This window comes from Natator depressus, chromosome 19, assembly GCF_965152275.1.
Source record: "Natator depressus isolate rNatDep1 chromosome 19, rNatDep2.hap1, whole genome shotgun sequence".
In the NCBI taxonomy this organism is placed as follows: Eukaryota; Metazoa; Chordata; order Testudines; family Cheloniidae; genus Natator; species Natator depressus.
The window spans coordinates 15,586,446-15,613,475 of record NC_134252.1 but is presented as its reverse complement, the minus strand read 5'-3'; the positions used below and the strand labels follow the sequence as shown (position 1 = coordinate 15,613,475).

The following is a 27,030-nucleotide window of genomic DNA, read 5'->3' as shown; positions in this document are numbered from 1 at the left end:
CCTGGCTGGGATGATTTAGTTGGGGATTGGTCCTGCTTTGAGCAGGGGGTTGGACTAGATGACCTCCTGAGGTCCCTTCCAACCCTGATATTCTATGATTCTACTATTAAAAAATCTGTGAAACACAATATACTCTTCTCACGCCATCAGCCCTTCTCTCTCACTTCCATTATGTTCAGAGCATGGTCATGAGCCATAGGATGGAGGGTGTCTTATTGGACCCTTCCACTTGTAATGTAGAGAATAACCAAGGAGAAGTATGAGAGTCCAGCTCAGTCATTGCTCCTTAACCCACAACGCTTTACATTTACTTTCCGGCCATCCAGGCATACTTGTGCCCATGCACTAAATGCCAGCACGGAGAATTGGGTATCAAGTATAGACGCTGGCTGGAGCACCAGCTGGATGGGTTTAAATTATGCCGCCACTCTTAATTAGGGCTCCCTGCTGGGCAGTAGACTGACCCAGTTTGAGGCCATTAAAAGGGGAAAAAAATTCACCTGCTTCAAGTAACTCTCAGTCCTTCCTTGAATGAAAGTGACAGACCCAGCATTTCATCGTTCTTGTTTAAAACTTTATTTGGATACAGTTATATAAATGGCCTGTATATTGGAATTCGCCCTTTCTTATCTCTCAGTTAAACACCACTTCAGTCCTTGGCAGTGGCCAAATGGGTCTCCAGTGAGCCAAACTGATGCTGACTCTATCCCAATTAACCTGATGCTATCATTCAGCTGCCAGGTCCCCATGAGGTATTTCTGTAAAGGACCCATCCAGTTAGCACATCCCTGTAGAAGTGTATTAGACTGAGCAATGGTGGAGGATGAAGGAGTTGCATATGGGACTCTGTGGTGGAGACCATTTCCCCTAAAGCCCCTCTGGAGGGTCAGGTGGACATACTGTGTAGGCTGTCAGCTAGCCGTGACTTGGGAATGGGGCGCAAAAGAAGAGGGATCTTGGCAGGGAAGGGAGTGGTGTGGGATGGAAGCCGCACACCTTACCACGTGAGGGTATGCGAGTCCTAGATCACTGCCAGCGTAGGGCACTGTGACTGTGGGTTCCCCAGACCGCACTGATGTGTGTCTGCTGAGGATCTGGCCCTATGAGTCCCTAACCCAGTTCAATACAGAAGACACTGGCATGAGAAATCTCAGTCCTTTGATCACAGCCACCTTTTCTCACTTCACTCAGCTGAGCCAAAAAACCTGTATGGAGTTACTTCCTGCACATCTCTGGTGAAGCCAGAATAAGCCAGCTTTGGAGAACCTTTGGGTGTTGAAATGGCCCCAAACTTAAGCTTTGGAGCATACAGTGTATAGGCCCAGGTCTGGCTTACTGGCTGGACGTCATGAGTCTTGTTGCCTTGTCATTTCCAATGGGTCATAGCTGCTAAGACCTGCCTGCTGAGATGGGGACTGAGAGGGTGAGGTTGAGAGGCAGTCCACTTCCTCCAAATACTTCATAACAAATTGTATTCTGGCCTCTATGGATCTTCCTGCCATGAGCAAGCTGATCATTTCTGATGTGTTGCACCTCTCCCACTGACAGGCGAGTCAGGATCTGCTACGTCTGTCAACATTTGATTGAGCCATATTTTTAAAAAATGAAGTACCAGCATTGTGCCCATAAAATCTGCTGTTGCCCACCCACAGTAGGGCGCCCGAGACAAGATGCTCACTCAATAGGGGCAGCTGTATCTTGTGCGTGTGCAGTTACCTGGACAAGCCCACATATAAAGCCCAAGGGTCTGTTTTGAAAAGTTGGTCCTGATGACAGAGGTGTTTGTGCTATTCCTCGGTCTGCCACCAGAGGGCAAAAAGAGTAATCGCGTTACAGACTTGCAGCTCATCTTATGTAGTAGGTAGTTTGAACTGGATGTGGAGCATCTGTCGTGCTGGGTCATGATGGGACAGTCCCTGTCACTGAACTGGTTATCCTTGTGATCTGTCATAGAGGCAGGGTTGGGGACAAGAAGTGGCAGATAGTCATCGTCCCGTCCCCCCCCGCCTTATCTGCTGATCTCTCTTAGCCCAAGTACAGGTAACAAACCACACTCCTGAGCTGCTTGCCCTCAGCTCCCTCCCCACAGAGCACCAAAGCCTGGCATGTGACACTAAATGCCAAGTCTCTGACTTGGTGTCTTTCACGCCTACCGAAGCGCAGTTGTTCAGCTGCTGTTCCTTGGTAGCATGAGTAGAAGCTGCTGCTTGCTTGTGAACTGGAGGCTTGGGGGGACATTCTCCCCTTTCCCAAGCTCACCCGACCAGCTTGTTTTCATGTTCTGTTTCCAGGGTTCATGACAGAACTGTGGAGATCAGCGGTTTTCAAACTGTGGATCGGGACCACAAAGTGGATCACGATCCCATTTTAATGGGGTCGCCAGGGCTTACATTAGACTTGCTGAAGCCCAAAGGCCGAGCCCCAATGCTGGGGGCCAGAGAGCAAGGACTTTGTCCTGGGGTGGGGAGGCGAGGCTCGGGCTGTGGCTTTGCCCCTCCCCCTTCCTCCCCCAGGGGTGGCAGGGCTTGGGTGGGCTCAGGCTTTGGTCTCTTGGAGTTATGTAATAATTTTTTTTGTCAGACGGGGGGCCGCGGTGTAGTGAAGTTTGAGAACCCTGGAATAGACTTAGCTTGTTGGGACACCTCTGACACTTGGGCCCTGTCTGCAATGGCAAAACTTCCCCCTGTATTCCTCACCTCTGCAGCTCCCAGGGAACTGTCAGTGGAAATCCAGCCCCAGGGTTAACTTCAAAATGCTATAAGGATTTAAAGGGCAGCCCTTTGCCAAGCATCAGAAATTGACCCTTTGGAGCTGAGGTGCCAGGCTGTCAAGCCAAGGCACTGGCACGGGACTCCTCTTGTGAGCATGCTTTCAGGGTCTGCACTTCCTGTAGCTGCCCGCTTCCCACTTTGCGTTGGCGGAATGCCCATGGTAATGGGCTGGCAGAGGGGTGCTCCCTCACACCATATCCTAGCACAATTTCTGTCACCTCCATTTTCTCTCTTGTCCTTTGTTTTTTTTATTCCTTCTTGTTTTCTTTTCTGTGCTCTCCCAAAGAGGACTGAGAGCCTGGCCTTTCTGGGATCGGTAATGTCAACCATTCAAAAGAACAAGCCTTGTAGTTCCCCTTCCTTTCCCCCTTGTGGTGCTGGCATGTGTGGGGTGGGAAGCATTGGCTGCTGGCGTTGCTGATCAGACATGATGCATTTTCATACTTGGTAATAGTTTAGCTTCTCAGGTACAGACCCATGTAATGAGGAACTCATCAGCACAGGTGCTCGACCCCCGGCTTTGCCCCAGGCCACACCTCACTCCGCTTCTGCCCACCCCCTTCTGCCCCCTCCCCTGAGTGTGCCCCATTCTGACTCCTCCACCGCCTCACGAGCCTCGAAACAGCTGATTGCGACAGGCAGGAATCGCGGGGAGGGAGGGGGAGGCACTGATCGGCAGGGCCCGCTGGCTGGCAGAAGGTGCTGGAGGGAGGGGCGAATGCTGATAGGGGGCCTGCCAGTGTGTGCTCAGCACCCATCATTTTTACCCCGTTGGTGCTCCAGCCCCGGAGCACCCACAGAGTCGGCGCCTATGCTCATAAGTAACACATGGAAACCCTCTTTCTCCTCAACATACCCCTTTGCTCCCCAGAAGCCCCTTCTTGGTGCTTCCATGGGCATTCGTGATACTCAGGTGCCCAGCATGGTATTGATACCAGTTGCTGTCACCATCTTGCCCAGGCCAGCTCCTACCTATGCCTGTATCTTAGCTGCTTGCGACTCACCTCTGTGGGTGAAAGGTCAGCAAGGAAACTGCTGGCCTCCATAGGATGTGTGTATGCACCAGTGATAACGTCATGGGCCTGACCCGGTCCTTGCTCATTAATGTCTTCTCTGCATCCAGGTGACTGTCATGTGCAAACACAAATTCCATGCAGAGTGCTTTGCCAGCAGGGCCAGGGCAGGGGCTCGTGAGGGCCAGGCAGGAGAGGGAGACTCTGTAGTAAGCCAGGGAGATGTCACAAAAGATGAACCAGTGGTCAGCATGGGTGCAAAGGCAGAGCTGCCAGAAGGTCAGGGCCTTTTATTACAATGAACAAAGTCGCAGCCATGTTTGATTGTTTCCAAGTGGGGAGCAGTGGCTGACATAATCCAGTTTGCATAAAGGGCCGTTCCTAGCTCTCCTGTGTTCAGAAGAATATGGTGGTGGATCTTAAGGTGCATGAAGGCTGTGACTGGATGAATAGTGCAAGGTGTTCATCAGAGCCACCTGAGTTCTGCCTCACCCAATGGGCCCTGCCGATTTTTAATAGTCTCCATCTCTGCATTTGTTCCGCAGGTTTTCGGCTGAATGCTTCCTCTTGGCCCATGTTCCTCCTGAAAACTCTGAATGGAGCAGAGATGGCTCCTCTCCGAATTTTTCACAAGGTATCGTATTGCATGCAAAGGGCTCCCCTTGCCACAGGGCACCCAGGCCAGCTCTGTGCTGTGCTCTCTGGTGTGTAGTGCAGTTAGATGCCTGCGGTTGGCCCGTGCCAGCTGACTTGGGCTCGCAGGGCTCGGGCTAAGGGGCTGTTTAATTGTGGTGTAGACATTCTGGCTCAGGCTGGAGGCTGAGTTCTGGGACCCTGTGAGGTGGTGCTCCAGTTTGGCCAATGAAGAAGAGTCCCAGTGAGACCTGGTGAATCAGAGCTGCCTGAGTGGGAGTCGGGCAGGTGAGAGCTACCAGGGGACTGTGGAAGGTCTTAGAAGGAAGCAGAAAATTGTCCCTGGGAGAAGGCTGAAGACAAGGAGAGCAGCAAGAGAGTTTTGCTACCTGGTGTCCCCAAACCAGAGAGCGGAAGGCAGGGGGAGGTGCCTACAACTTGAAGCCGGAGAGGGCTAAAGGCGGGGGAGCTGTGGACGGCTTACCCACTGACGTCTCCATGAGAGAGCTGGGCCCAGAGGAGCCTTGAGAGAGGTGGGCAGTAAGGGATGCTCCCAGCAGAGAGGCTGGGGGAGGTTCGCCCTGGGAAGAACAGGGTTACAATCCAGAGGGAAGGCCTGGGGTCGCTGTACTGGCAGAGGGAAAGAAGAGGGCTGAGCAGGAGCTTAGATGTGACTGAAGATACCAGAGTGCGGTGTGGAAACAGAGAGGCAGGCAGGGTGCCCACTGGGAAGAGCGGGGTTTTAAGGGCTATATACACTGGGTGTGGGAATTGTACTATGGTTGGGATTTTGTTGGGGATTCAGAGAACTGTGTTTGGGAATAAAGCAGCCCCAAGGAAGGGTGGTGATTAAGCAAGAGAGCCTGAAGTGGATTTACTGGGAACTCTGAAAGCGGGGCTGCCTGTGACACTTTCTTGCGTCAGTGTGCCACTAAGACGCTCTCACAGGGTAGCTGCGTTCTGTCACCCGGTTTGTCTGGTCCTGAGTGCCGCGGGCACAGGGTGCCACAACTAGAGGCCTTGCCTATGCTCCTAGAGATGCACGTTTTAAACCAGGGGCCAAATCCAGCCCTGGTGTAAGCTGGAGCCACCTCCTTTACCCTCTGACATGGGGCTGATGGGGGGAGGGATAGCTCAGTGGTTTGAGCATTGGCCTGCTAAACCCAGGGTTGTGAGTTCAGTCCTTGAGGGGGCCACTTAGGGATCTGGGGCAAAAATTGGGGATTGGTCCTGCTTTGAGCAGGGGGTTGAACTAGGTGACCTCCTGAGGTCCCTTCCAACCCTGATATTCTATGATTCTGTGAATTGGTTCTGGCTCCATCTAGCTCTGCTCTTGTGATGACATAGGCAGGGGATTAATCCGAGCCCAGGAGACACCAACACACACTACTCTTTTGTAACCACCCTTCTGAACCCTCCCCTGTAGGAGCCACCGTCTCCATCCCAAAATTTCTTCAAGACTGGCATGAAGCTGGAGGCAGTGGACAGGAAGAATCCACACTTCATCTGCCCGGCCACCATTGGGGAGGTGAGAGGCTCCGAGGTCCTCGTGACGTTCGATGGCTGGAGAGGTGCCTTTGATTACTGGTGCCGCTATGACTCCAGGGACATCTTTCCTGTTGGCTGGTGCTCACTGACAGGAGACAACCTGCAGCCCCCTGGGACAAAAGGTAAGGACCACATCCCATCTCAGCTTCCTTGTCTGCTTAGCACCTGCAAAGCACAACAAAGCAGACAGGGACTGGCAACTATGAGTCCTGCATTCTGTTCCTTGCTCTGCTACAGACCTGCTATGTGTCCTTGGGTAAATCCCTGCCCTCCCCGTGCCTCAGTTTCCCCACAATATGGGAGATATTTGTTCCGCTTCTTGGGCTGATTTGAAATCCTTGATGGAAGGTGCAGAGGAGTTTTGCGTCCTTCCCTGAGAAGGAGATTATTAGCAATCACTATTAACAGTAACAATATAGTGGAGGCTAGAGAGATTTGGAAAGCAGGTTTGTAAGTCCCAGCTATTCCTGAGGAGGGAAGGACCAGATGGCGATGCTGAGTGAGATTACTCAGATCTTCACCCCTCCCGAGATCCCTCAGAACCTGTCCTGCCTCTTCAGAAAACACAGGGTCCCTGGTGCCTTCCATCCAAACTGGCAGCCCTGGGACTGCTGGGAATATATCAGGGGGATTAGGGTCACATGGGAGCCAGGCCCATCCTAACTGAAAGGACTCTGCTCCCTACGGGAAAGGTGAGGAGGCGAGGGAGAGGCCCATCCCGGGGCAATAGCACAGTGCCTGCTGTTCATGGTTTTGGGAGAGTTGGTTTGCCTTCCCTTAGGTTGTGCTGTCCACTGGGGACCTGGAAAAGGCAGGTCGTGCTGAAATGAGAAGCTGTCTGCTCCTCCCAGCCCCCAGCAGCCTTGTCTGCCATGAGTTCGGAGGCTGTGACCCTGCGGCCGTGAGGGTGCCCCGGTGTCTGGAAGCTACATGGGGGCTGCTGAGGTGCTCTAACACCTGTGTGCCTCCCTGTAGCTGGAGTGGCCCTAAAGGGCTGCCCCTCTCCCCAGCCAGGGCCGTTTGGCAGGTTCAGCGATAACCCTTCAGTGCAAGGCAGCAGCTAGATCGGTAGGTTGTTCCTTTCGCTTCACCCTCCCCATCGTCTGTGACCTTTGAAGCCAAGGATCTTGCTTTGATGGACACCTTCCCTGTTCTTAGTGTGGCACAGCTAGGCGGTCCTCCCAGAGACTGATGAGCTGAGAGCGCCTCCACTTTGCCTAGGAATAAACCCAGATGTGAACTCCGCTTGGATTAGGAAGATGCATCCGTCTGATGGAAGCTGAAAGGCACTCTTTGTTTATCTTGGATCTCGGCCTCCAGTATAGTTAACTGTTGTGCTCCCAGCCTCCCCCTCTCTCCCTGCTGTTTGTTTCGCCTGCTGCCTCTCAATACGCTGTCATCTTACACTCTTCACAACCAGTGCTCAAGCTGCCCACAGGAGGTGCTCTTGAGCCAATGTGATTTACCCAGCCCCTTTGAGATCTGAGCTCCAGCCAGGTTCACAGCACTTCTCTGGTACATGCAAATGGCTGAAATCTTTGGCTGGAGGCTTCTCTTCCTTGAAGTTAACCAAGGGGGCTTTGAGGATGATTTCATTGCAGTGGGAATTGATTCTGTGGGAGCTTCTCATCTGCTCAGCCTGGGTAGCTGAGTGTTCCTTCAGACCTATCTGTGCTGAGGGCTGGGAGGGAAGTGGAGAGACATCCAGAAATGATACATGTCCAGGGGAACAGTACTGTATCATTGGGAAGTATTTGCCTACCTCAGTTGGCAGGTAGCTGTGACAAGTTTTCCCTTTTACATTGACCTCAGCCCAGGTGCTAGGCATGGGAGATCATAATGAAGAGCTCCCACAGAATCAGAGGAGTGGTGCTTCTGGATGTGATATGAGGACAGTGATCACTCCTGTCCTGCCCGTACAGCAGGAAGAGCCTCATTCCTGGCAATTGAAAGGAAATTTCCTTGACTGGTAGCATTTCCCCAGGGAAGTTCAGCTCAGATTCTTCTTATCACAAGATTTTCCTTCCCCTCCTCCTCCCTCTCCTGGTGAGTACTGCCCCAACTCTGTGGTTTTATCCTGAGGAAGAGAAGTGCTGAGGATCCTTTCTTTCCTTCTGTCATTAAATCCCTCACCCCATCTGTTCATTCCTAACAGCTGCCTTCCCTTTGGACAAGGAGGGATGAACACAGCTCCCTCCAGAGCCTGTGAATTGCTGCTCCTAAGGAAGCTGTGGGGGGAAGGTTCACCTCAGACAAACTCCAGGCAAACAGTATGCCTTTTAATATGGCTACATGTTAAGGGTTACAGGTCTACATCTAGGAACAAAGAATGCAGGCCCAACTTACAGGAGGGTTGGCTCTATCCTGAGAGGCAGTGATTTGGGTGTCGTGGTGGATAATCAGCTGAACATGAGTTCCCAACGTGATGCTGTGGCCAAAAGAGATAAGGCAATCCTGGGATGCATAAGCAGGAATCTCGAGTAGGAGTACAGAGGTTATTTTACCTCTATATTTGGGGCTCGTGCAACCGCTGCTGGAATCCTGTGTCCAGTTCTGGTGCCCACAAATCAGGAAGGATGTTGATGAATTGGAGCAGGTTCAGAGAAGAGTAATGAGAATGATTTAAGGATTAGAAAACCTGCCTGATAGTGATAAACTGAAGGAGCTCAGTCTATTTAGCTTAATGAAGAGAAGATTAAGGAGTGAATTGATCAGTCTCTAAATATCATAGAACCACAGGGTTAGAAGGACCCACACGGGTCATCTAGTCTAACCCCCTGCCAAGGTCCAAGATTTGTTGTGTCTAAACCATCCAAGACAGATGGCTCCAGCCTCCTTTTGAAAACCTCAAATGAAGGAGCTTCCACAACCTCCCTAAGCAGCCTGTTCCGTTGTCCTACTCTTCTTACAGTTAGGAAGTTTATCCTGAGATTTAATCTAAATCTGCCATTCTGTGGTTTGAACCCATTGCTGCTTGTCCTGCCCTCTGTGGCAAGAGAGAACAACTTTTCTCCATCTTTTTTATAGCAACTTTTCAAGTATTTGAAGACTGCTATCATGTCTCCCCTCAATCTCCTCTTTTCCAAACTAAACATACCCAGTTCCTTCAGCCTTTGCTCAGATGACTTGCATTCCACCCCTTTGATCATCTTTGTCACTCGCTTCTTGATCCTTTCCAGTTTCTCTCCATCTTTTCTATACATTGGTGACCAAAACTGGACACACTACTCCAGCTGAGGTCTCATCAGCTCCAAGTAGAGTGGTACTCCCGCCTCCCGTGACTTGCATGCTGTGCCTGTGTTCATGCAGCCCAAAATTACATTTGCTTTTTTTGTAATAGCATCGTTTTGTTGACTCATATTGAAGTTATGATCCACCACAACTCCCAGATTCTTCTCAGCAGTGCTGCCGCCAAGTTTTCCCCCATTCTGTGCTTGTGCATTCTGACTTTTCTTCCCCAAGTGTAGTACCTTTCGTTTGTCTTTGTTGAATTTCATTCTGTTGACAATTGCCTCGTTCTCCAGTTTATCAAGATCCCTCTGAATTTTAGCTCTGTCCTCCAAAGTTTTTGCAACCCTCCCAGCTTTGTGTCCTCCGCAAATTTGGTCAGTGTGCTCTCTATTCCTACATCCAGGTCATTAACAAAGATGTTAAATAACACCAGATCCAGAACAGATCCCTGTGGAACCCCACTTGAGACCTCCTTCCAATCCGACATCATTCCATTAATAGTTACTCTTTGTTTGCAGTTGTTTAACCAATTATGTAGCCACTTAATGGTAGTTCTGACGAGCTCACATATCATCAGCTTACTTATCAGATGGGGAATAAATGTTTAATAGCAGAGAAGGGTGTAACATGATCCAGTGGTTAGAAACTGAAGCTAGATAAATTCAGACTCGAAAGAAGGTGTAAATTTTTGACAGTGAGGGTAATTAACTGTTGGAACAACTTACCAGGGGTGGTGGTAGTTTCTCCATCACTGATGATTTTTGAATCAAGACCGGGATGTTTTTCTAAAAGCTCTGCTCTAGGGATTATAGTGGGGCACGTCTTTGGTCTGTGCTATGCAGGTCAGACTAGATGATCACAATGGTCCCTTCTGGCCTTGGACTCTAAGAATGCATGGAAGTCACACAGAGCTCGTGTTTTTTTTTTTAATGCTAGTAACTGAATTCAAGTGTAATCTGTCTGTTCCAATGGCTGCCAGTGGAGGTGGAGGAGAGGCTTTTCCTCGTCATATGGCTCATGTGATTGACCACAGCATGCCCCAACTGCCCCGTCTTCAGCAATGTTTGTTTAGGTGGAGTTTCTGTAGTTGCCGGGGACTGGCCAATCATACTGAACCGGAACTTTCAGTGGTGGTGACTTGTATATTAAGGTTGCTTAACCCTTTAAAAATGTTTGACTGTTTTAAGAGCAGTAGTACCTCAGTGTTCAGTGAATGGGGCAGCGGTGCTGGGAGAGCAATCGTGTAAACATAATACTGATCAGAAGAGGCTGCTAGGTATTCCCATTCCTGCAGGAAGGTCAGAACTCAAGACTGATCAGGTCTTTCCCCTTTTCCCTTTGTTGTTACGGAGCTTTATAGAATAGAGGGAAACACATTGTATGTACATCACTAAAGACCCAAATTTCCTGAAAGATCTTGTACTTTCCTTTCCTACACAGAGACGGAATCTGGAGGTGAACTGGTAGGCAGGGAAGAAGAGTTCCTCACCGCAGGGCCTGGATGTTTCACCAGTTCTAGTCATAGTTAATGTCATAGTGCACAAGTGAGATGATACTATACTTCCTAAGCTGCATCTAGGCCATCAAGGTTGAGCGAAGCACTGAGACATACGGAGGAATGGGAAGGGTCATGGTGCCAGCCAGTCAGCTAAAATATAATCGGGGTCTTCGGGAAGAATCTGGAAGTGAAGTGAGGAAGTTGTATAGGTCATGTGTCACTTTTGTAAAAAAAATATCTTCAGCGTTTTAAGATTTTGTTGTATTCCTCAGGGCATGTGCAGTTAGTGTTTCATTTGGTTACTCTAGGATTAATTACGAGGTTAAGTTGGCTATAAGGTAATTCGCCCTAATGGGCGTGGAAAAGTCTCTAAGAGAAGAAGTGCAGGGACCAACAAAGGAGATGTCCAAAGAAGAGTTTTGATTCCACAGCAGTTCTCAGATGCTTGGTGGAAACTCAGTGGCTTGCACAGTCTTTCCTGGTGGTCAGCAGAATGACATTGGTGGGAGAGGATCCCTAGAAGCTCTTTTTCTTTTTCTTTTTCTTTTTCCCCCCTCTAGTGGAGCATGGAATGGAGAACTGCTGAACTAACATGCTCCCAGGGGATAGCACAAGAAAGGAAGGGCTGAACTATGGATAGGGCCTTGAATTTGATACTTGTGAGGTATCTGTTAGCTCCAACCTCCCACTATACATGAAACTGAGCAACTTGGCAATGATGTGCCTGGCTCTGGAGAAACCAGCATCCCCCATGCAATTGCCGACTGTCTCATCCAGGAGAGGAATGCCAATTATAGTTAAGGAAGAAACTGTTTCTGATCTGGGGGTGGGATGAAGGGCCACAGACCGGAAGTGAGGAACTGAGTAGAAAAGAGCCCTTGGCCTGATTTATGGAGCACTCAGGTCTGGGCCTGTGGAGTGCCCTGTGTGGTGATGGCTGTTCCCAGCAGAAGCCCCACTGGAGCTTTTTCTGAAGTAAATTCCTGTTTGCAGTTGTCTTTTTAAGGGCCCTCTCCTCTGGTGTTATGCTCGAGTGCCGGGAGCCCTAAACATGCTTCACACGTTGTTTAGTCATGTCTTGGACCGTTTGGAGAAGACAGGGGCTGTAGAGCTGCTCACCAGAACCCAGCAGGGATCCAGGATGGAGAGCTCATGGCACCCCTCCATAGAGCTCCTCAGGAGCTGCCATGACAGTGTGATCCAGGAGCCCTGCATGCCTCCTGTGGCTGTGAGTAAGAGGGTCTTTCTCCCGCTGTGGCCAGGTGCTGGGCGTCTCCTTCCCTTCCCTTCTGGAAGGCATCTCACATTCTAGCACCTCCTCATGAAACCTTGTCACTACAGCATCACCCCTCCTTGGGACAGCCCCCTCAGTCTTTTCCACTGTAAAAGCAGCATTTAGCTTCAAGCCTCGACCACCCCCATCCCCACCCCTCCGGAGGCAGATAAGTATCATTATCCCCACTTCACAAGGGAGGAAGCTGTGAGACACGGCTTGCTGCAGCTTGCCCAAGGTCACAGGAGTCAGTATCAGATCATGGATTAGAACTCAGGACACCCTGGCTCCCAGTCCTGTGCTCAGATCATTGGGTCACATCTCTCGCGCTCTGATGTCCAGTGCTTTAGAGAGATGTGGACAAGATCTCTGAGAATGCTGCATTTTATAGTGCGGTGTTGCTTTGTACCTAAACCTTCTAGACTGGATCAGCAGTAGTGGAGCTGGAATTGCAACCAGGGTGGCTGATGAGGTGGCAATGAAAGCGTTAATTTTGTTGGGGCAGGCTCTGAGCTGGAGGCAGTTCTGTGCCTTATCGAGTGAGCTGGAAATTTGAGGAGTGGAGTTTCTGCCTTGGCACAAGCCCAGCTGGCAGAGAAGCTCTAAGCCCAGCCAGGCTGGAGAGAGCTAATAAAGAACACATCCTCTTGGTTACTGTGCCAAGGCCAAGGCAAGTTACAGTGGGTGCAGCAGAGATCCTGGTACTCCAATCAGATAAACAGCAGGCGCTTGCCCTGACTCCCTTTGTTCCTGTCTGCTGTTAGCTGTCAGTGCGCTGCTCGCTCTCTGTCAGACTGGCTGAATTTGAGACGGTCTCGCTCTGCTTACAAAACAAGCAAAAGTTAATAGTTTTAAATAGTTACCATGGGGATATTTTAAGTGGTGCTTGCGTGCACTCCCAGACTTGCCATCTGTTGCATGCTTTATACAGTTTTCCTGTCATTCCAGTCGGTGTGCGCTGCACAGCCCTGGTTGGCATTGGTCTGGCCAGCCATTATGTGTTTAGTTGGGAGGCAAAAGCTTCAAGAGGGAAGAGAAAGCCGGGAAACGCTGAACCCCTCGTAGAAAGTTCACAAGGCTCCCTCCCCCCTTCATGTTTCGCTGCTGCTGTCGTGCAGTTTATTTGTTAACTGCTTGGTGGCTTCACGCAGACAGAGATGATGATCAGATTCTCGTGACTAGAATTTCCTCCCAGAGGCGAAGGTAACAGATACTTTGTGATTTTTCTTTATGTTCTTCTCTAGTGTTGCTAAGTTTATTTTCCTCCTTTTGAGGTTAGGGTGAGTAGGAGGTGGGAGGGGCTGGGTGTCTGAGCAGAGGCAGGTGAAGATTTGCTATTTAAGTAAGGTCGTGTGCTTTAGTGCTTGGTGGAGAGAGAAGAAAAAATAACTTGTGACTGTAGGGTTTGCAACTGAAAATGAATGTGATTCAGGGCTCAGGAAGCGAGGTAGCTGGCAGCACTCCAGGCCTGGGGAGCTGACTAGAGAAGGACGACAGGGCTGTCATGCCTTTCTGTACTGAGCTGTTTAGTTACTGCTTGATTTATGGCTCTGAACTCGACAAGGTTAGGACCGCACAGATAGAACCTGTGTGCCAACAGCAAGAGCAGAAGGAATGTTCTGCTGAGAAGTCTCTCCATTGATCTACAGTGTTTGTAATGTACGTATTCTAAATGCTGCTGACTTTGGGTTTATTGTTGGAAACTAACCAGCCAGACTCTGAAACCATCTGGAGCACGGGATCCCGGTACTTAGTACTAATCCCTTCTCTGCTCTGAAATGCCAAGGGAGTGACAGTTTCTCATCCTCAGCTCCCTTTGAGCTGCTCCTTGAGGAAAGGGGTTTGGTCGATGCAGAGTTCTGGATGAGGAGCTAAGAGGCACAAAGAAAGCAACGATCCAGAGGTGAAACAGGCACATCCATAGAGACCTAAACTCCAGAGGCAGCGAGGGACCAGGGAGATGGGATTGTGGTCTAATAGCCAACTACAGAAGAACTGTGGGAAGTTCTGAGGTGAGGTGCTCACTTAGTGGCTTGGTGACCCACTGGATAGGCATGGAGATAAAGACCTGCCGAAGCACACTACAGACCAGAGCCCTTTTATCCTAATGAGCTTGGCCTCTGCTGCAAGGTGAACTCATTTGCTAGGCGCGTACCTTGATCCTTCTCATAACTGTATGCCCTGGGCTTGTGAGTTACTACTGTTGGCAGTTTGAATTGCCGTGGAGCCCAGACAAGCTCTCCCTGACAGGCTGCATCAAAGGGGCCCAGTGGAGGAGGGCATGACAGTAGGTCCTCTGTAGCGTCGTGGCAGCGAGTCTGGAATGTGGAACCTGGTCATGTGGTGGCAAAGGAGGCTGCTGGGATACTCCAAGTGGGTGGACTAACAAAAGCCTCAAAAAAAGAGAGAGGGAACTTGTCCTGGAGAAAGCAGAGATGCAGAAGTGGGTGACACTGGAAATAGGAGCCAACCTGTCCTTAGTACCAGGAGGCTGCAGCCAACTTCAATTTTCCTCATCCGTTTAATTCTGAAATTTCCCCCCACGCAAGGAATTTGGACTTCATTCAGGTGGTTTCTCTCCCTTCGTGCCCCAGGGGGATTTTCAAAGTCTCTGTGATGTAAAAGTCTAAACACAGTATTAGTTTGAGAACATTTTTTGTGAGCGGGGGATGTGGGAGAAGAGCTTTATCAATGGGAACCTCCTACCCCTGGGTGAATACAGCCAAGGGTATCTTCCTGTCCCCAGAGTGATACTTGCTGGTGGAAACAGTCATCTGTGCTGGGCCTCTCATGCCACTGAGCCACACTGGGAGGCAGCCTGCTTGCTTGAGACATCAGCATGTGTCCCTGGTTAAACTCTTAGAGTTCGGTGTTCATGTTGTCAGGCTGGGCACTTGTTAGTGGTGTGTGATGCACTGACGTGTCTATAAGGAAGTGGTGCTCCAACCTTAGTTACCCTCATCATCCAGATTCCATCAGGACTGTTATGGTGTATAAAGAACCTGTTTAAAGAGCAATCACAGTACCTGTATCCCTGCGGATCTCTCTGTGGAGGTATAGTCTTCCTTGGCTGTGTGAGAGCTCTTTGCGCAACCCCTTTATATGTTTAACTCACTGCAGGACCTTCAGCCAGACTGAGAAACCTTCGGAGCAAACATTTCAGGCATGGAGATTGTTGCGTGTCCTTTTTTTAGCCTGAAGAAGAGCTTGAAAGCTTGTCTCTCTCACCAGCAGAAGTTGGTCCAGTTACCCTCCCCCACCTTGTCTTTTTTTTGAGCCAGGCAGATAACAGAGCTGACAAAGTGGCTTAAGTATGCTGCCTCCAGACCACTTTTCCCTCTAAGCTGTGCACGTGTGCGCGTGCACACAGATCCTAAACCCCGCGCACACACAAATTTGCACAGAAGCACAATAGTTTGCACAGAAGAAATTTTTTGTGCACACAGCCTGTCAAAAATTAGAGGGAACATTGCTCCAGATCCTGTCCTTTTTCAGCAGAAGGATTGAGGCCTGTAAACAGGAATATGCGATTCATAGAATAATACAATCATAGAAGATTAGGGTTGGAAGAGACCTCAGGAGGTCATCTAGTCCAACCCCCTGCTCAAAGCAGGACCAACACCAACTAAACCATCCCAGCCAGGGCTTTGTCAAGCCTGACCATAAAAATGTCAAAGGAAGGAGATTCCACCGCCTCTCTAGGTAACCCATTCCTGTGCTTCACCACCCTCCTAGTGAAATAGTGTTTCCTAATATCCAACCTAGACCTCCCCCACTGCAACTTGAGACCATTACTCCTTGTTCTGTCATCTGCCACCACTGAGAACAACTGAGCTCCATCGTCTTTGGAACCCCCCTTCAGGTAGTTGAAGGCTGCTATCAAATCCCCCCTCACCCTTCTCTTCTGTAGACTAAATAACCCCAGTTCCCTCAGCCTCTCCTCATAAGTCATGTGCCCCAGCCCCCTAATCATTTTCATTGCCTGCGTTGTCTCATTCTGAAGCTTTTTGCCAAGGAGACTAAATAGTTCAGGGTGTTGGAAATGATATGCAGGGTCTTTCGCTTCCAGATTATCTGTTCAAATCCAGATCCATACCAAGTGTCTGAAAGTCAGTGCTGTCCAGTAGATTTTTGGTTTATGAGAAGTCAAATAGTGTACATAGTCCTTCCCAGTGGATATGAGAGAGACAGTAGGCTGGAGGATAGAGCACTGGACTGGGACTCTGGAGATCCCGGAATAAAACCCAGCTCTGCCACTGATCTTCTGAGTGACAGGCACAGAGAAGGACTTGCCCCAGTTCTCCTATCTGTGAAGCAGGAATAATGATACTGACCTCATTTGTAAGGTGCTTTGAGATCTACTGGTGAGGAGCACTTGATTAGAGCTATTGGTGTGTCCACATTGCAGAAAACCCAACTGGCACAGGCACAGGTGGAGACCTTTTGCTGGCCTTGTGGAAAGGCTGCAGATTGAAGAATGAGGGAGCCACGCTGCTTTCAGGGGAGCCCTGCGGTCAGAGTAGAGCACACACAGCTGTGGGGAACTGGCTCTGCTGAGTCCAGTGCTGTGGGTACAAGAGACAGCCCAGAGGTGTGGTATAAGCACAGGATAGGGAATTTGGAAGTGCTGGGTTCTAATCCCAGCTGTGACCTTTCTTGGTGACCTGAAGTGAATCACTAAACCCCTCTGGCTCCACTTCCCACTCTGTGGAAATGGAGATGATCCTCACTTGCTCCAAAGCGGTGTTGAGAGGGTTAATGACAAATTACATCATATTAGTTATGGGATTTGAATGTGAAATGCCGAGTGAATGATCAATCATATTGCCTATTGAAGTTCCAGACAGCCAGTCTGGTACCTGCCTTTCACCAGCACCACAGAGTGGGTGCCGTGAAAGGAGCCCAGTCACGTGTAGTGAAGTTTTAGGTGGACTTTTGTAACCAGGGAACTGTACTGATGTTACCTGATCTCCTTTCATGGAGACCACCTAGTGGCCATTATAGGGTTACAGTATGGGCAGTAACTACTGACCAGAGATGTATTCAGACTAGGTGTGGAGAGGTGACATTTTCCTGGGCCTGAGCCAAAGCCCATGGACTCAATGGGAATGTTTCCATTTGGATCAAGCACCATATCCTCTTACCTGGTCCACCCACCACCCTACCGATATGACTGTTGCACGGTTTTATCAAGCACAAACTAATGTCTGATCTGCTGACTCCAGGGCTTTGATGAACAGTACTAGATAGAGTGAGCGTAACTTTCATTAATAGCCCTTTTTGCCCCATATCTAAGATATGATCCTGCTCCAAGTAAATCTAAGAGACATGGTAGTTAAAATGCCAGGGCCCATCCACACTAGTGCCCCCCCACAGTGCAGCTCCATCAGTGGGGGAAAAACAGTGAGAAACTTTGGGAAAAGCAGTTGTAGGGCAGACCAGGACTAAGGCTGTTGTTGCCAAGCTAGGCTTGACCTACTGCTGTGTGGTGCGTTACTAAGTGTGTGAGCTTAATATTAAGTCTGCAGCCCAACTAATTACAAGGGCAAGGACTGTTTTTCAGCTTTCCAAGTATTTTGTTATTTCTTTGACCCTCTGAGAGTGTTTCTATAATCTCAGAGAACAGCCTGACAGAAAAATACTATTTCCTTGTACTCCCCTGTTGGTCTGTCTTTATCCACTTGTTGTTTCCTCTTCTTTGGTTAGATTGTAGGCTCTTTGGGGCAGGGACTGTCTTTGTGTTCTGTGTTTGTACAGCACCCAGCACAATGGGGTCCTGCTCCATTGCTGGGGCTCCTAGGTACTGCCATAATATGAACAATAATAAGAGTAAAATCTTAAATAAACTGCTATACCTACCGGCCCCTTTGAGCCTTGTGCGCAGATAACCCCACGGGGTGTTCTGTTACCATTTAACCAGTGAGCCAGAGCTAAATGAAGATCAGAAAAAAGAGAAGATCAGAAAAAAGGTAAAAACTAGGGCTGTTGATTAATCGCAGTTAACTCACGCGATTAACTCAAAAAATGATTTGTGATTAAAAAAATTAATCATGATTAATTGCACTGGTAAACAATAGAATACCTACTGAAATGTATTACGTATTTTTGGATTTTTTCTAGGTTTTCAAATCTCTTTATTTCAATTACAACACAGAATACAAAGTGTACAGTGCTCACTTTATATTATTATTTTTGATTACAAAGATTCGCACTGTAAAAATGATAAATGAAATAGTATATTTCAATTCACTTCGTACAAGTACTGTAGTGCAGTCTCTTGTGAAAGTACAACTTACAAATGTAGGGGTTTTTTGTTACATAACTGCACTCAAAAACAATACAATGTAAAACTTTAGAGTCTACAAGTCCACTCAGTCCTACTTCTTGTTCATCCAATCACTCAGACAAACAAGTTTGTTTACATTTATGGGAGATAATGCTGCCCGCTTCTTATTTACAATGTCACCTGAAAGTGAGAACAGGTGTTTGCATGGCACTTTTGTAGCTGACATTGCAAAGTATTTACATGCCAGATATGCTAAACATTCGTATGCCCCTTCATGCTTCGGCCACTATTCCAGAGGATATTCTTCCATACTGATGATGCTCATTTAAAAAAAAAAAAAAAAAAGCATTAATTAAATTTGTGACTGAACTCCTTGGGGGAGAAATGCATGTCTCCTGCTCTGTTTTACCCACATTCTTCCATATATTTCATGTTCTAGCAGTCTCAGATGATGACTCACCACATGTTGTTCATTTTAAGAACACTTTCACTGCAGATTTGACAAAACACAAAGAAGGTACTAATGTGAGATTTCTAAAGATAGCTACAGCACTGGACCCAAGGTTTAAGAATCTGAAGTGCCTTCCAAAACCTGAGAGGCGGGAGGTGTGGAACATGCTTTCAGAAGAGTTTGAAGAGCAACACTCGAATGTGGAAACTACAGAACCCAAACCACCAAAAAAGAAAATCAACCTGCTGCTGCTGGCATCTGATTCAGATAATAAAAATGTCTGCGCTACTTGGGATCGTTATCGAGCAGAACTGTGTCCTCTGGAATGGTGGTTGAAGGCTGGAGGGACATATGAATCTTTAGTGCATCTAGCACATAAATATCTTGTGACGCCAGCTACAGCAGGCCATGTGAACGCCTGTTCTTACTTTCAGGTGACATTGTAAACAAGAAGCAGGCAGCATTATCTCCTGCAAATGTAAACAAACTTGTTTGTCTGAGTGATTGGATGAACAAGAAGTAGGACTTGTAGGCTCTAAAATTTTATATTGTTTTGTTTTTGAGTGCAGGTTTTTTTTATATAATTCTACTTTTGTAAGTTCAGCTTTCATGATAGAGATCGCACTAAAGTACTTGTATTAGGTGAACTGAAAAATACTATTGGTTTTTTTACAGTGCAAATATTTGTAATAAAAATAGCATATAGTGAGCACTGTACATGTATTCTGTTGTAATTTAAATCAATACATTTGAAAATGTAGAAAATATCAGAAAATGTTTAAATTGTATTCTGTTATTGTTTAACAGTGCGATTAATCCCTATTAATTTTTAATCGCTTGACAGCCCTAGTAAAAACCCTTAGAAATGTGCTGATTGGCATAAATACAAGGCAGAGCGGGGAAGTGTTCTGATCCTGGACATGAGGCAGACAGCTGGTATCTGGAGCACTAATACAGAGAAAGAAGAGAGGCCACTATATGGAGACAGTCATTGGGGATGGGAATATTCAGCAGATTAACTGTGAAAGCCTCTCTTTAGTACTACTACTTCTCTGATGCCATGTGTTGTAACTGAGAGCAGTGCTCTATGATTCTCTTGGGGGTGCCAGCTGGAGCTGGCATGTGTCACTGATACCTGGTTAGACACTGCTGTTGGCCCCGAAGTTGTGGCTGTTTCCGGATGAGTGCTCGGAGAGCTGTCAGCTTCGTGCAGAATGGAGAGGCTGGGGATCAGTGTCATCCTGCCTGTAGTGTGGAGATGTTTATTTGGCTGTTTGTGTCTCTAAAGCAGGACCACAGCCGCTGGCTCTGCTGGTGTGTTGTCCATTAAGTAACATGGGGAATTTCACAGCTCATGTTCTGAGTAGCTGTTGGAGTCCTTGCAGGATGTTCTTGTGCAGACCTGGGCTGGGCAGGTATCTGTCTTTCTAGTCCCAAACCCTCGCCTAAGCACAGCCTACTGCTCCCTCCCTTTCACCTCTTGTTAGCAGGGGGCCAACTGGAAAAAAAATTACACTTCCAAGCTCCACCCACAAAATAAGCTCCACCCATGAGAGTTGCCAGCATGATCTACAGTTCACAGTAGATTGTGCAGGTGTTCCAGCCATGAGTCTGAGTACTCTCAGAACTCCGCCAGCTTGATGCTCCCTCAGAAGGGTCTGAATATATTTGTGAGCTCTGCTCCTCCTTTGTGGGAGGGGCTGCGGGGAGGGTTTGGCTCCTTGGTCAGGAGTGGGGAGAGTTGTGACCTCTTTCTTAAAGGCTATGGAGCCAAAATGAGCCACTCAAAATAGACTCTGCAGATCTGTACTCTCCCTTTCCATTCTTACATGCTTTCATGAGCAGTGAAACTGTTCACAGGTTGACATTTAAAGTATCGCTGGGATCTGTGGTGACGCCTCCCTGAGCTGAACGGGCAGTGCATCCTTCACTGAGCCATTGCATTTGGCTCTCTGCAGCCTGAGGGAGACACTGCCGTACTAGTTACACTTGGGCGCTTAAGAATGTTGCCTCAAGTGGTGTGAATGGGAGACCCGTCCACAGAGTGAAGCTGAGCCATTCTTGGCAATGCTGGACCTCCCTCGAGGCTGGCTTTTGTTTTACGGTTTAATTTTCATACATAGAAAAACACAAAAAATGACAGCTGAGCAGCCACAACTTAGACTAGCAGCTTCGTCAGTAACATCCAAGGTATGTGGGACTTGCCCAAACACCTGCAAACTTTAATTAAAATATGGAAGCAGTTATTCCTACCTTGTAAAATTCTAAGCCTTTAAGAAATGGGATGTTCTTCCCCCAAATATTCATAATACCCATGTAAGTGGGTGGAACACTTTGCATATTTGGTGAATCTGAGACACAGTTCAGCACATGCTTTGAATTTCTAGCCACACTTATGCCTGGGGTGCTCAGGCCTGGCTTGAACAGGACCGTGTCAGGCTTGATCTACCCAAAACAGGGGTAGAGTTACACACTAGTAGAGGGTAGAAAGCAGTGAGCAGGATGGGGTTTGCAAAGGGACCCTGACTTTCGTATCATTGACAGTGCTGATGCACAGTTGCCGGTTAGCGAGCTCTAAGAGGGGAGTGTGTGGCAAAGCACCTCGTGATTTCCAGCAAACAAAAGCATAACAAAATCCAGACTGCATGCTCCTTAGCTCAACCAGAAATTGAGCTTGATGCAGGAATTACTGGGTGAAGTTCTTGGAGTACTTGCTCATGTCCATTCCCTGCTAGATGTGTGCACACCATGTGCACAGTTGCCAGAGTTTATTCCCTCAAGGGTATCCACTGGGCCAGCTCTAGCCCCTTCTGGAGACGTGCGGTTATGTGCTGGTATAAGGGTGCCGCTGGCTACGCACCCTCTCACTTCCTTCTTACCGCCCTTGATGGTTGACCCCTCTTGCTCTGACAAGGCTTCCTTCCCAATGGTTTTTGGACTCTCTTGTTTCTTAGTTATCATAGTTAGTGTAAATAGATAGTTCCTGTCATCGAGGGACTCCTTCACCCCAGGGGCCAGGCACGCCCTGATCCCTGGGCTTCAAGCCTTGCACCTCCTGTGGAAAACATATACCTATGAGTGACCCCCACTCCAGCTGCTTGAAGTGCTTGGGGGAGACTCACGTGAAGGACAAGTGCCAGATCTGTCAGGACATCAGATCCCATAGTAAAAAAGACAGAGACATTAGCTGAAGGCTATCCTCATGGAAGCCGCCCTCAGACGACCTAAGAGCTGAGCCCCTCCGATTCGGAACCAAGCACTTTGGCAAAGCACTTCCCTGGCATCAAGCTCTTCCCTGCACCATTCATTCACCACTCTTCTCTTTGCCCTGTCGGCAGCCCCCCCCAGGGTTTTCATGAAGTTTATGGCAGTAGTAGCAGCCTTCCTCAGACATTGAGGTGTCCAGGTCTACCAGTAACTTGACAACTGGATGATCAAAGGTTGGTCGCAGGTTCAAGTACAGAACAGAACAGCATCAGCATGGTCCGAGACATCTTCTGAGTGCGGGTCTGCTGATAAACGAGCAGAAGTCAACTCTTGTCCCAGTTCAGAAAATAGAATTTATTGGGGCAGTATTTGACTCAACCCAAGGCAGGGCCTTCCTGCCGGAGGCCCGATTCCAGACCATGTTGGACCTGATATCCAATATCAGGGTCTGCCCAATCACAACAGCTCAGATTTGCCTCCAGCTACTGGGGCATATACATGTATTTACATGGCCCAGCGCTCAAGGCTGCTCCTCAAACCCCTCCAGATGTATCTAGTGTAAGTTTACTCCTCGAGCAGACACTACTTGGACTCAGTGCTCATGGTCCCTCCTCTGGTCCTCGCATCCCTGGACGGGTGGAAAGACCAGAGATCGGTAATGATGGGGGACCCCTCAGCCCTTGATAGCCTTACTCTTGGACGTGTAAGACCTAGGGTGGGGATCCCACCTCAACAACCTCGGGACTCAGGGCCTCTGGTCCCAAGAAGAACTCTCCCTGCACGTAAACATCAGGGAGCTCAGGGTGGTAAGCTTAGCATGCCAAGTGTTCCTCCCCCAGATCTCAGGCAAGGTGGTGCAGGTCCTGAAAGACAATACTGCGGCCATGTTTTACATCAGCAAGCAGAGAGAGAGGCTCAATCTTCGGCCTTGTGTAAGGAGGCAAGCCACCTGTGGGACTTGGGCATGAAGCACTCCATCGTCTTGAGGCGTCAAATCTCCCAGGAGCCTGAACTGTACTGGCGGTTCACCTCAGGAGATCCTTTTCCTCTCGCCATGACTGGTCCTTTTACCCGGAGGTCACAGGTTCATCTTCCAAAGGTGCAGTCCTCCTCAGGTGGTCCTTTTCGCTACCAGGCAGAACAGGAAGTGCCATCAGTTTTGTTCACTGTGCAGGCTCAGCCTGGCTCCCTCTCTGACACTTTTGTGCTCCCGTGGACAGATCTCCTATTTTACAGCTTTCCCCGATCTCCTTGGTTCACAAGGTCCTCCTAAAAATCAAACAGGATAAGGCAAGAGTTATTCTGATAGCCCCTGCATGGCCACGTCAACACTAGTTTAGCCTGCTTCTGGATCTGTTGGTAGCAACTCCCCTTTCACTCACACTCCATCCGGACCTAATTTCACCAGACAGTGGCTGGTTTCTTCACCCCAACAACGCCTCCCTGCACCTAACTGCATGGATGCTGCATGGCTGAACCCTGAAGAACAGGCTTGCTTGGAACAGATCCAGCAGATCTTGCTAGATAGTAGAAAGCCTTCCACCAGGGCTATCTACTCAGACAAGTGGAAGCACTTCTCTGTTTGGGCTTCTCAGCGCACTCTCTATCCCCATCTTGATCTTCCCTGCAGTCTGTCATAGAATCATAGAATATCAGGGTTGGAAGGGACCTCAGGAGGTCATCTAGTCCAACCCCCTGCTCAAAGCAGGACCGATCCCTCACTAAAACATCCCAGCCAGGGCTTTGTCAAGCCTGACCTTAAAAACTTCTAGGGAAGGAGATTCCACTACCTCCCTAGGTAACGCATTCCAGTGTTTCACCACCCTCGTAGTGAAAAAGTTTTTCCTAATATCCAACCTAAACCTCCCCCACTGCAACTTGAGACCATTACTCCTTATTCTATCTGCTACCACTGAGAATAGTCTAGAGCCATCCTCTTTGGAACCCCCTTTCAGGTAGTTGAAAGCAGCTATCAAATCCCCCCTCATTCTTTTCTGAAGACTAAACATCCCCAGTTCCCTCAGCCTCTCCTCCTCATAAGTCATGTGTTCCAGTCCCCAATCATTTTTGTTGCTCTCCGCTGGACTCTTTCCAGTTTGTCCACATCCTTCTTGTAGTGTGGGGCCCAAAACTGGACACAGTACTCCAGATGAGGCCTCACCAATGTCGAATAGAGGGGAAACGATCACGTCCCTCGATCTGCTGGCAATGCCCCTACTTATACATCCCAAAATGCCATTGGCCTTCTTGGCAACAAGGGCACACTGTTGACTCATATATCCAGCTTCTCGTCCACTGTAACTCCTAGGTCCTTCTCTGCAGAACTGCTGCCTAGCCATTCGGTCCCTAGTCTGTAGCGGTGCATTGGATTCTTCCGTCCTAAGTGCAGGACTCTGCACTTGTCCTTGTTGAACCTCATCAGATTTCTTTTGGCCCAATCCTCCAATTTGTCTAGGTCACTCTGTATCCTATCCCTACCCTCCAGCGTATCTACCTCTCCTCCCAGTTTAGTGTCATCTGCAAACTTGCTGAGGGTGCAATCCACACCATCCTCCAGATCATTTATGAAGATATTGGACAAAACCAGCCCCAGGACCGACCCCTGGGGCACTCCACTTGACACCAGCTGCCAACTAGACATGGAGCCATTGATCACTACCCGTTGAGCCCGACAATCTAGCCAGCTTTCTATCCACCTTATAGTCCATTCATCCAGCCCATACTTGCTGGCAAGAATACTGTGGGAGATGGTGTCAAAAGCTTTGCTAAAGTCAAGGAATAACATGTCCACTGTTTTCCCCTCATCCACAGAGCCAGTTATCTCGTCATAGAAGGCAATTAGATTAGTCAGGCATGACTTTCCCTTGGTGAATCCATGCTGACTGTTCCTGATCACTTTCCTCTCCTCTAAGTGCTTCAGAATTGATTCCTTGAGGGACCTGCTCCATGATTTTTCCAGGGACTGAAGTGAGGCTGACTGGCCTGTAGTTCCCAGGATCCTCCTCCTTCCCTTTTTTAAAGATGGGCACTACATTAGCCTTTTTCCAGTCATCTGGGACCTCTCCCGATCGCCATGAGTTTTCAAAGATAATGGCCAATGGCTCTGCAATCACATTCGCCAACTCCTTCAGCACTCTCGGATGCAACACATCCGGCCCCATGGACTTGTGCTCATCCAGCTTTTCTAAATAGTCCCGAACCACTTTTCTCCACAGAGGGCTGGTCACCTCCTCCCCATGCTGTGCTGCCCAGTGCAGCAGTCTGGGAGCTGACCTTGTTCGTGAAGACAAAGGCAAAAAAAGCATTGAGTAGATTAGCTTTTTCCACATCCTCTGTCACTAGGTTGTCTCCCTCATTCAGTAAGGGGCCCACACTTTCCTTGACTTTCTTCTTGTTGCTAACATACCTGAAGAAACCCTTCTTGTTACTCTTAACATCTCTTGCTAGCTGCAGCTCCAGGTGTGATTTGGCCTTCCTGATTTCACTCCTGCAAGCCCGAGCAATATTTTTATACTCATCCCTGGTCATTTGTCCAATCTTCCACTTCTTGTAAGCTTCTTTTTTGTATTTAAGAGCAGCAAGGATTTCACTGTGAAGCCAAGCTGGTCGCCTGCCATATTTACTATTCTTTCTACACATGGGGATGGTTTGTCCCTGTAACCTCAGTAAGGATTCTTTAAAATACAGGCAGCTCTCCTGGACTCCTTTCCCCCTCATGTTATTCTCCCAGGGGATCCTGCCCATCAGTTCCAAGAGGGAGTCAAAGTCTGCTTTTCTGAAGTCCAGGGTCTGTATTCTGCTGCTCTCCTTTCTTCCTTGTGTTAGGATCCTGAACTCGACCATTTCATGGTCACTGCCTCCCAGGTTGCCATCCACTTTTGCTTCCCCTACTAATTCTTCCCGGTTTATGAGCAGCAGGTCAAGAAGAGCTCTTCCCCTGGTTGGTTCCTCCAGCACTTGCACCAGGAAATTGTCCCCTACATTTTCCAAAAACTTCCTGGATTGTCTGTGCACCGCTGTATTGCTCTCCCAGCAGATATCAGGGTGATTGAAGTCTCCCATGAGAACCAGGGCCTGTGATCTAGTAACTTCTGCGAGTTGCCGGAAGAAAGCCTCGTCCACCTCATCCCCCTGGTCTGGTGGTCTATAGTAGACTCCCACCACGACATCACCCTTGTTGCTCACACTTCTAAACTTAATCCAGAGACTCTCAGGTTTTTCTGCAGTTTCATACTTGAGCTCTGAGCAGTCATACTGCTCCCTTATACACAGTGCAACTCCCCCACCTTTTGTGCCCTTCCTGTCCTTCCTGAACAGCTTATATCCATCCATGACAGTACTCCAGTCATGTGAGTTATCCCACCAAGTCTCTGTTATTCCAATCACATCATAATTCCTTGACTGTGCCAGGACTTCCAGTTCTCCCTGCTTGCTTCCCAGGCTTTGTGCATTTGTATATAGGCACTTGAGGTAACCTGCTGATCGCCCCTCTTTCTCAGTATGATGCAGGAGCCCTCCCCTCTCACGCGCTCTTGCTCGTGCCTCCTCCCAGTATCCCGCTTCCCCACTTACCTCAGGGATTTTGTCTCCTTCCCCCGGTGAACCTAGTTTAAAGCCCTCCTCACTAGGTTAGCCAGCCTGCTTGCGAAGATGCTCTTCCCTCTTCGTTAGGTGGAGCCCGTCTCTGCCTAGCACTCCTTGGAACACCATCCCATGGTCAAAGAATCCAAAGCCTTCTCTCCGACACCACCTGCGTAGCCATTTGTTGACTTCCACAATTCGATGGTCTCTACCCAGGCCTTTTCCTTCCACGGGGAGGATGGACGAGAACACCACTTGCACCTCAAACTCCTTTATCCTTCTTCCCAGAGCCACGTAGTCCACAGTGATCCGCTCAAGGTCATTCTTGGCAGTATCATTGGTGCCCACGTGAAGAAGCAGGAAGGGGTAGCGATCTGAGGGCTTGATGAGTCTCGGCAGTCTCTCCGTCACATCGCGAATCTTAGCTCCTGGCAAGCAGCAGACTTCTCTGTTTTCCTGGTCAGGGCGGCAGATAGATGACTCAGTCCCCCTGAGGAGAGAGTCCCCGACCACCGCCACCCGCCTCCTTCTCTTGGGA

The 27,030-nt window shown here is 48.8% G+C and overlaps 1 protein-coding gene across 5 annotated transcripts in view; it reads left to right on the top strand.

Moving 5' to 3' along the window:
- The window catches only part of SCMH1 (Scm polycomb group protein homolog 1), a 113,337-nt gene that overhangs the window by 35,500 nt on the left and 50,807 nt on the right, over positions 1-27,030 (top strand). For all 5 annotated transcript variants that reach the window (XM_074934139.1, XM_074934140.1, XM_074934138.1 and 2 more), the window contains 2 exons: positions 4,330-4,418; positions 5,844-6,087. In XM_074934139.1, coding sequence (XP_074790240.1) covers positions 4,330-4,418; positions 5,844-6,087 — 333 coding nt within the window. The remainder of the gene's footprint in view (positions 1-4,329; positions 4,419-5,843; positions 6,088-27,030) is intronic.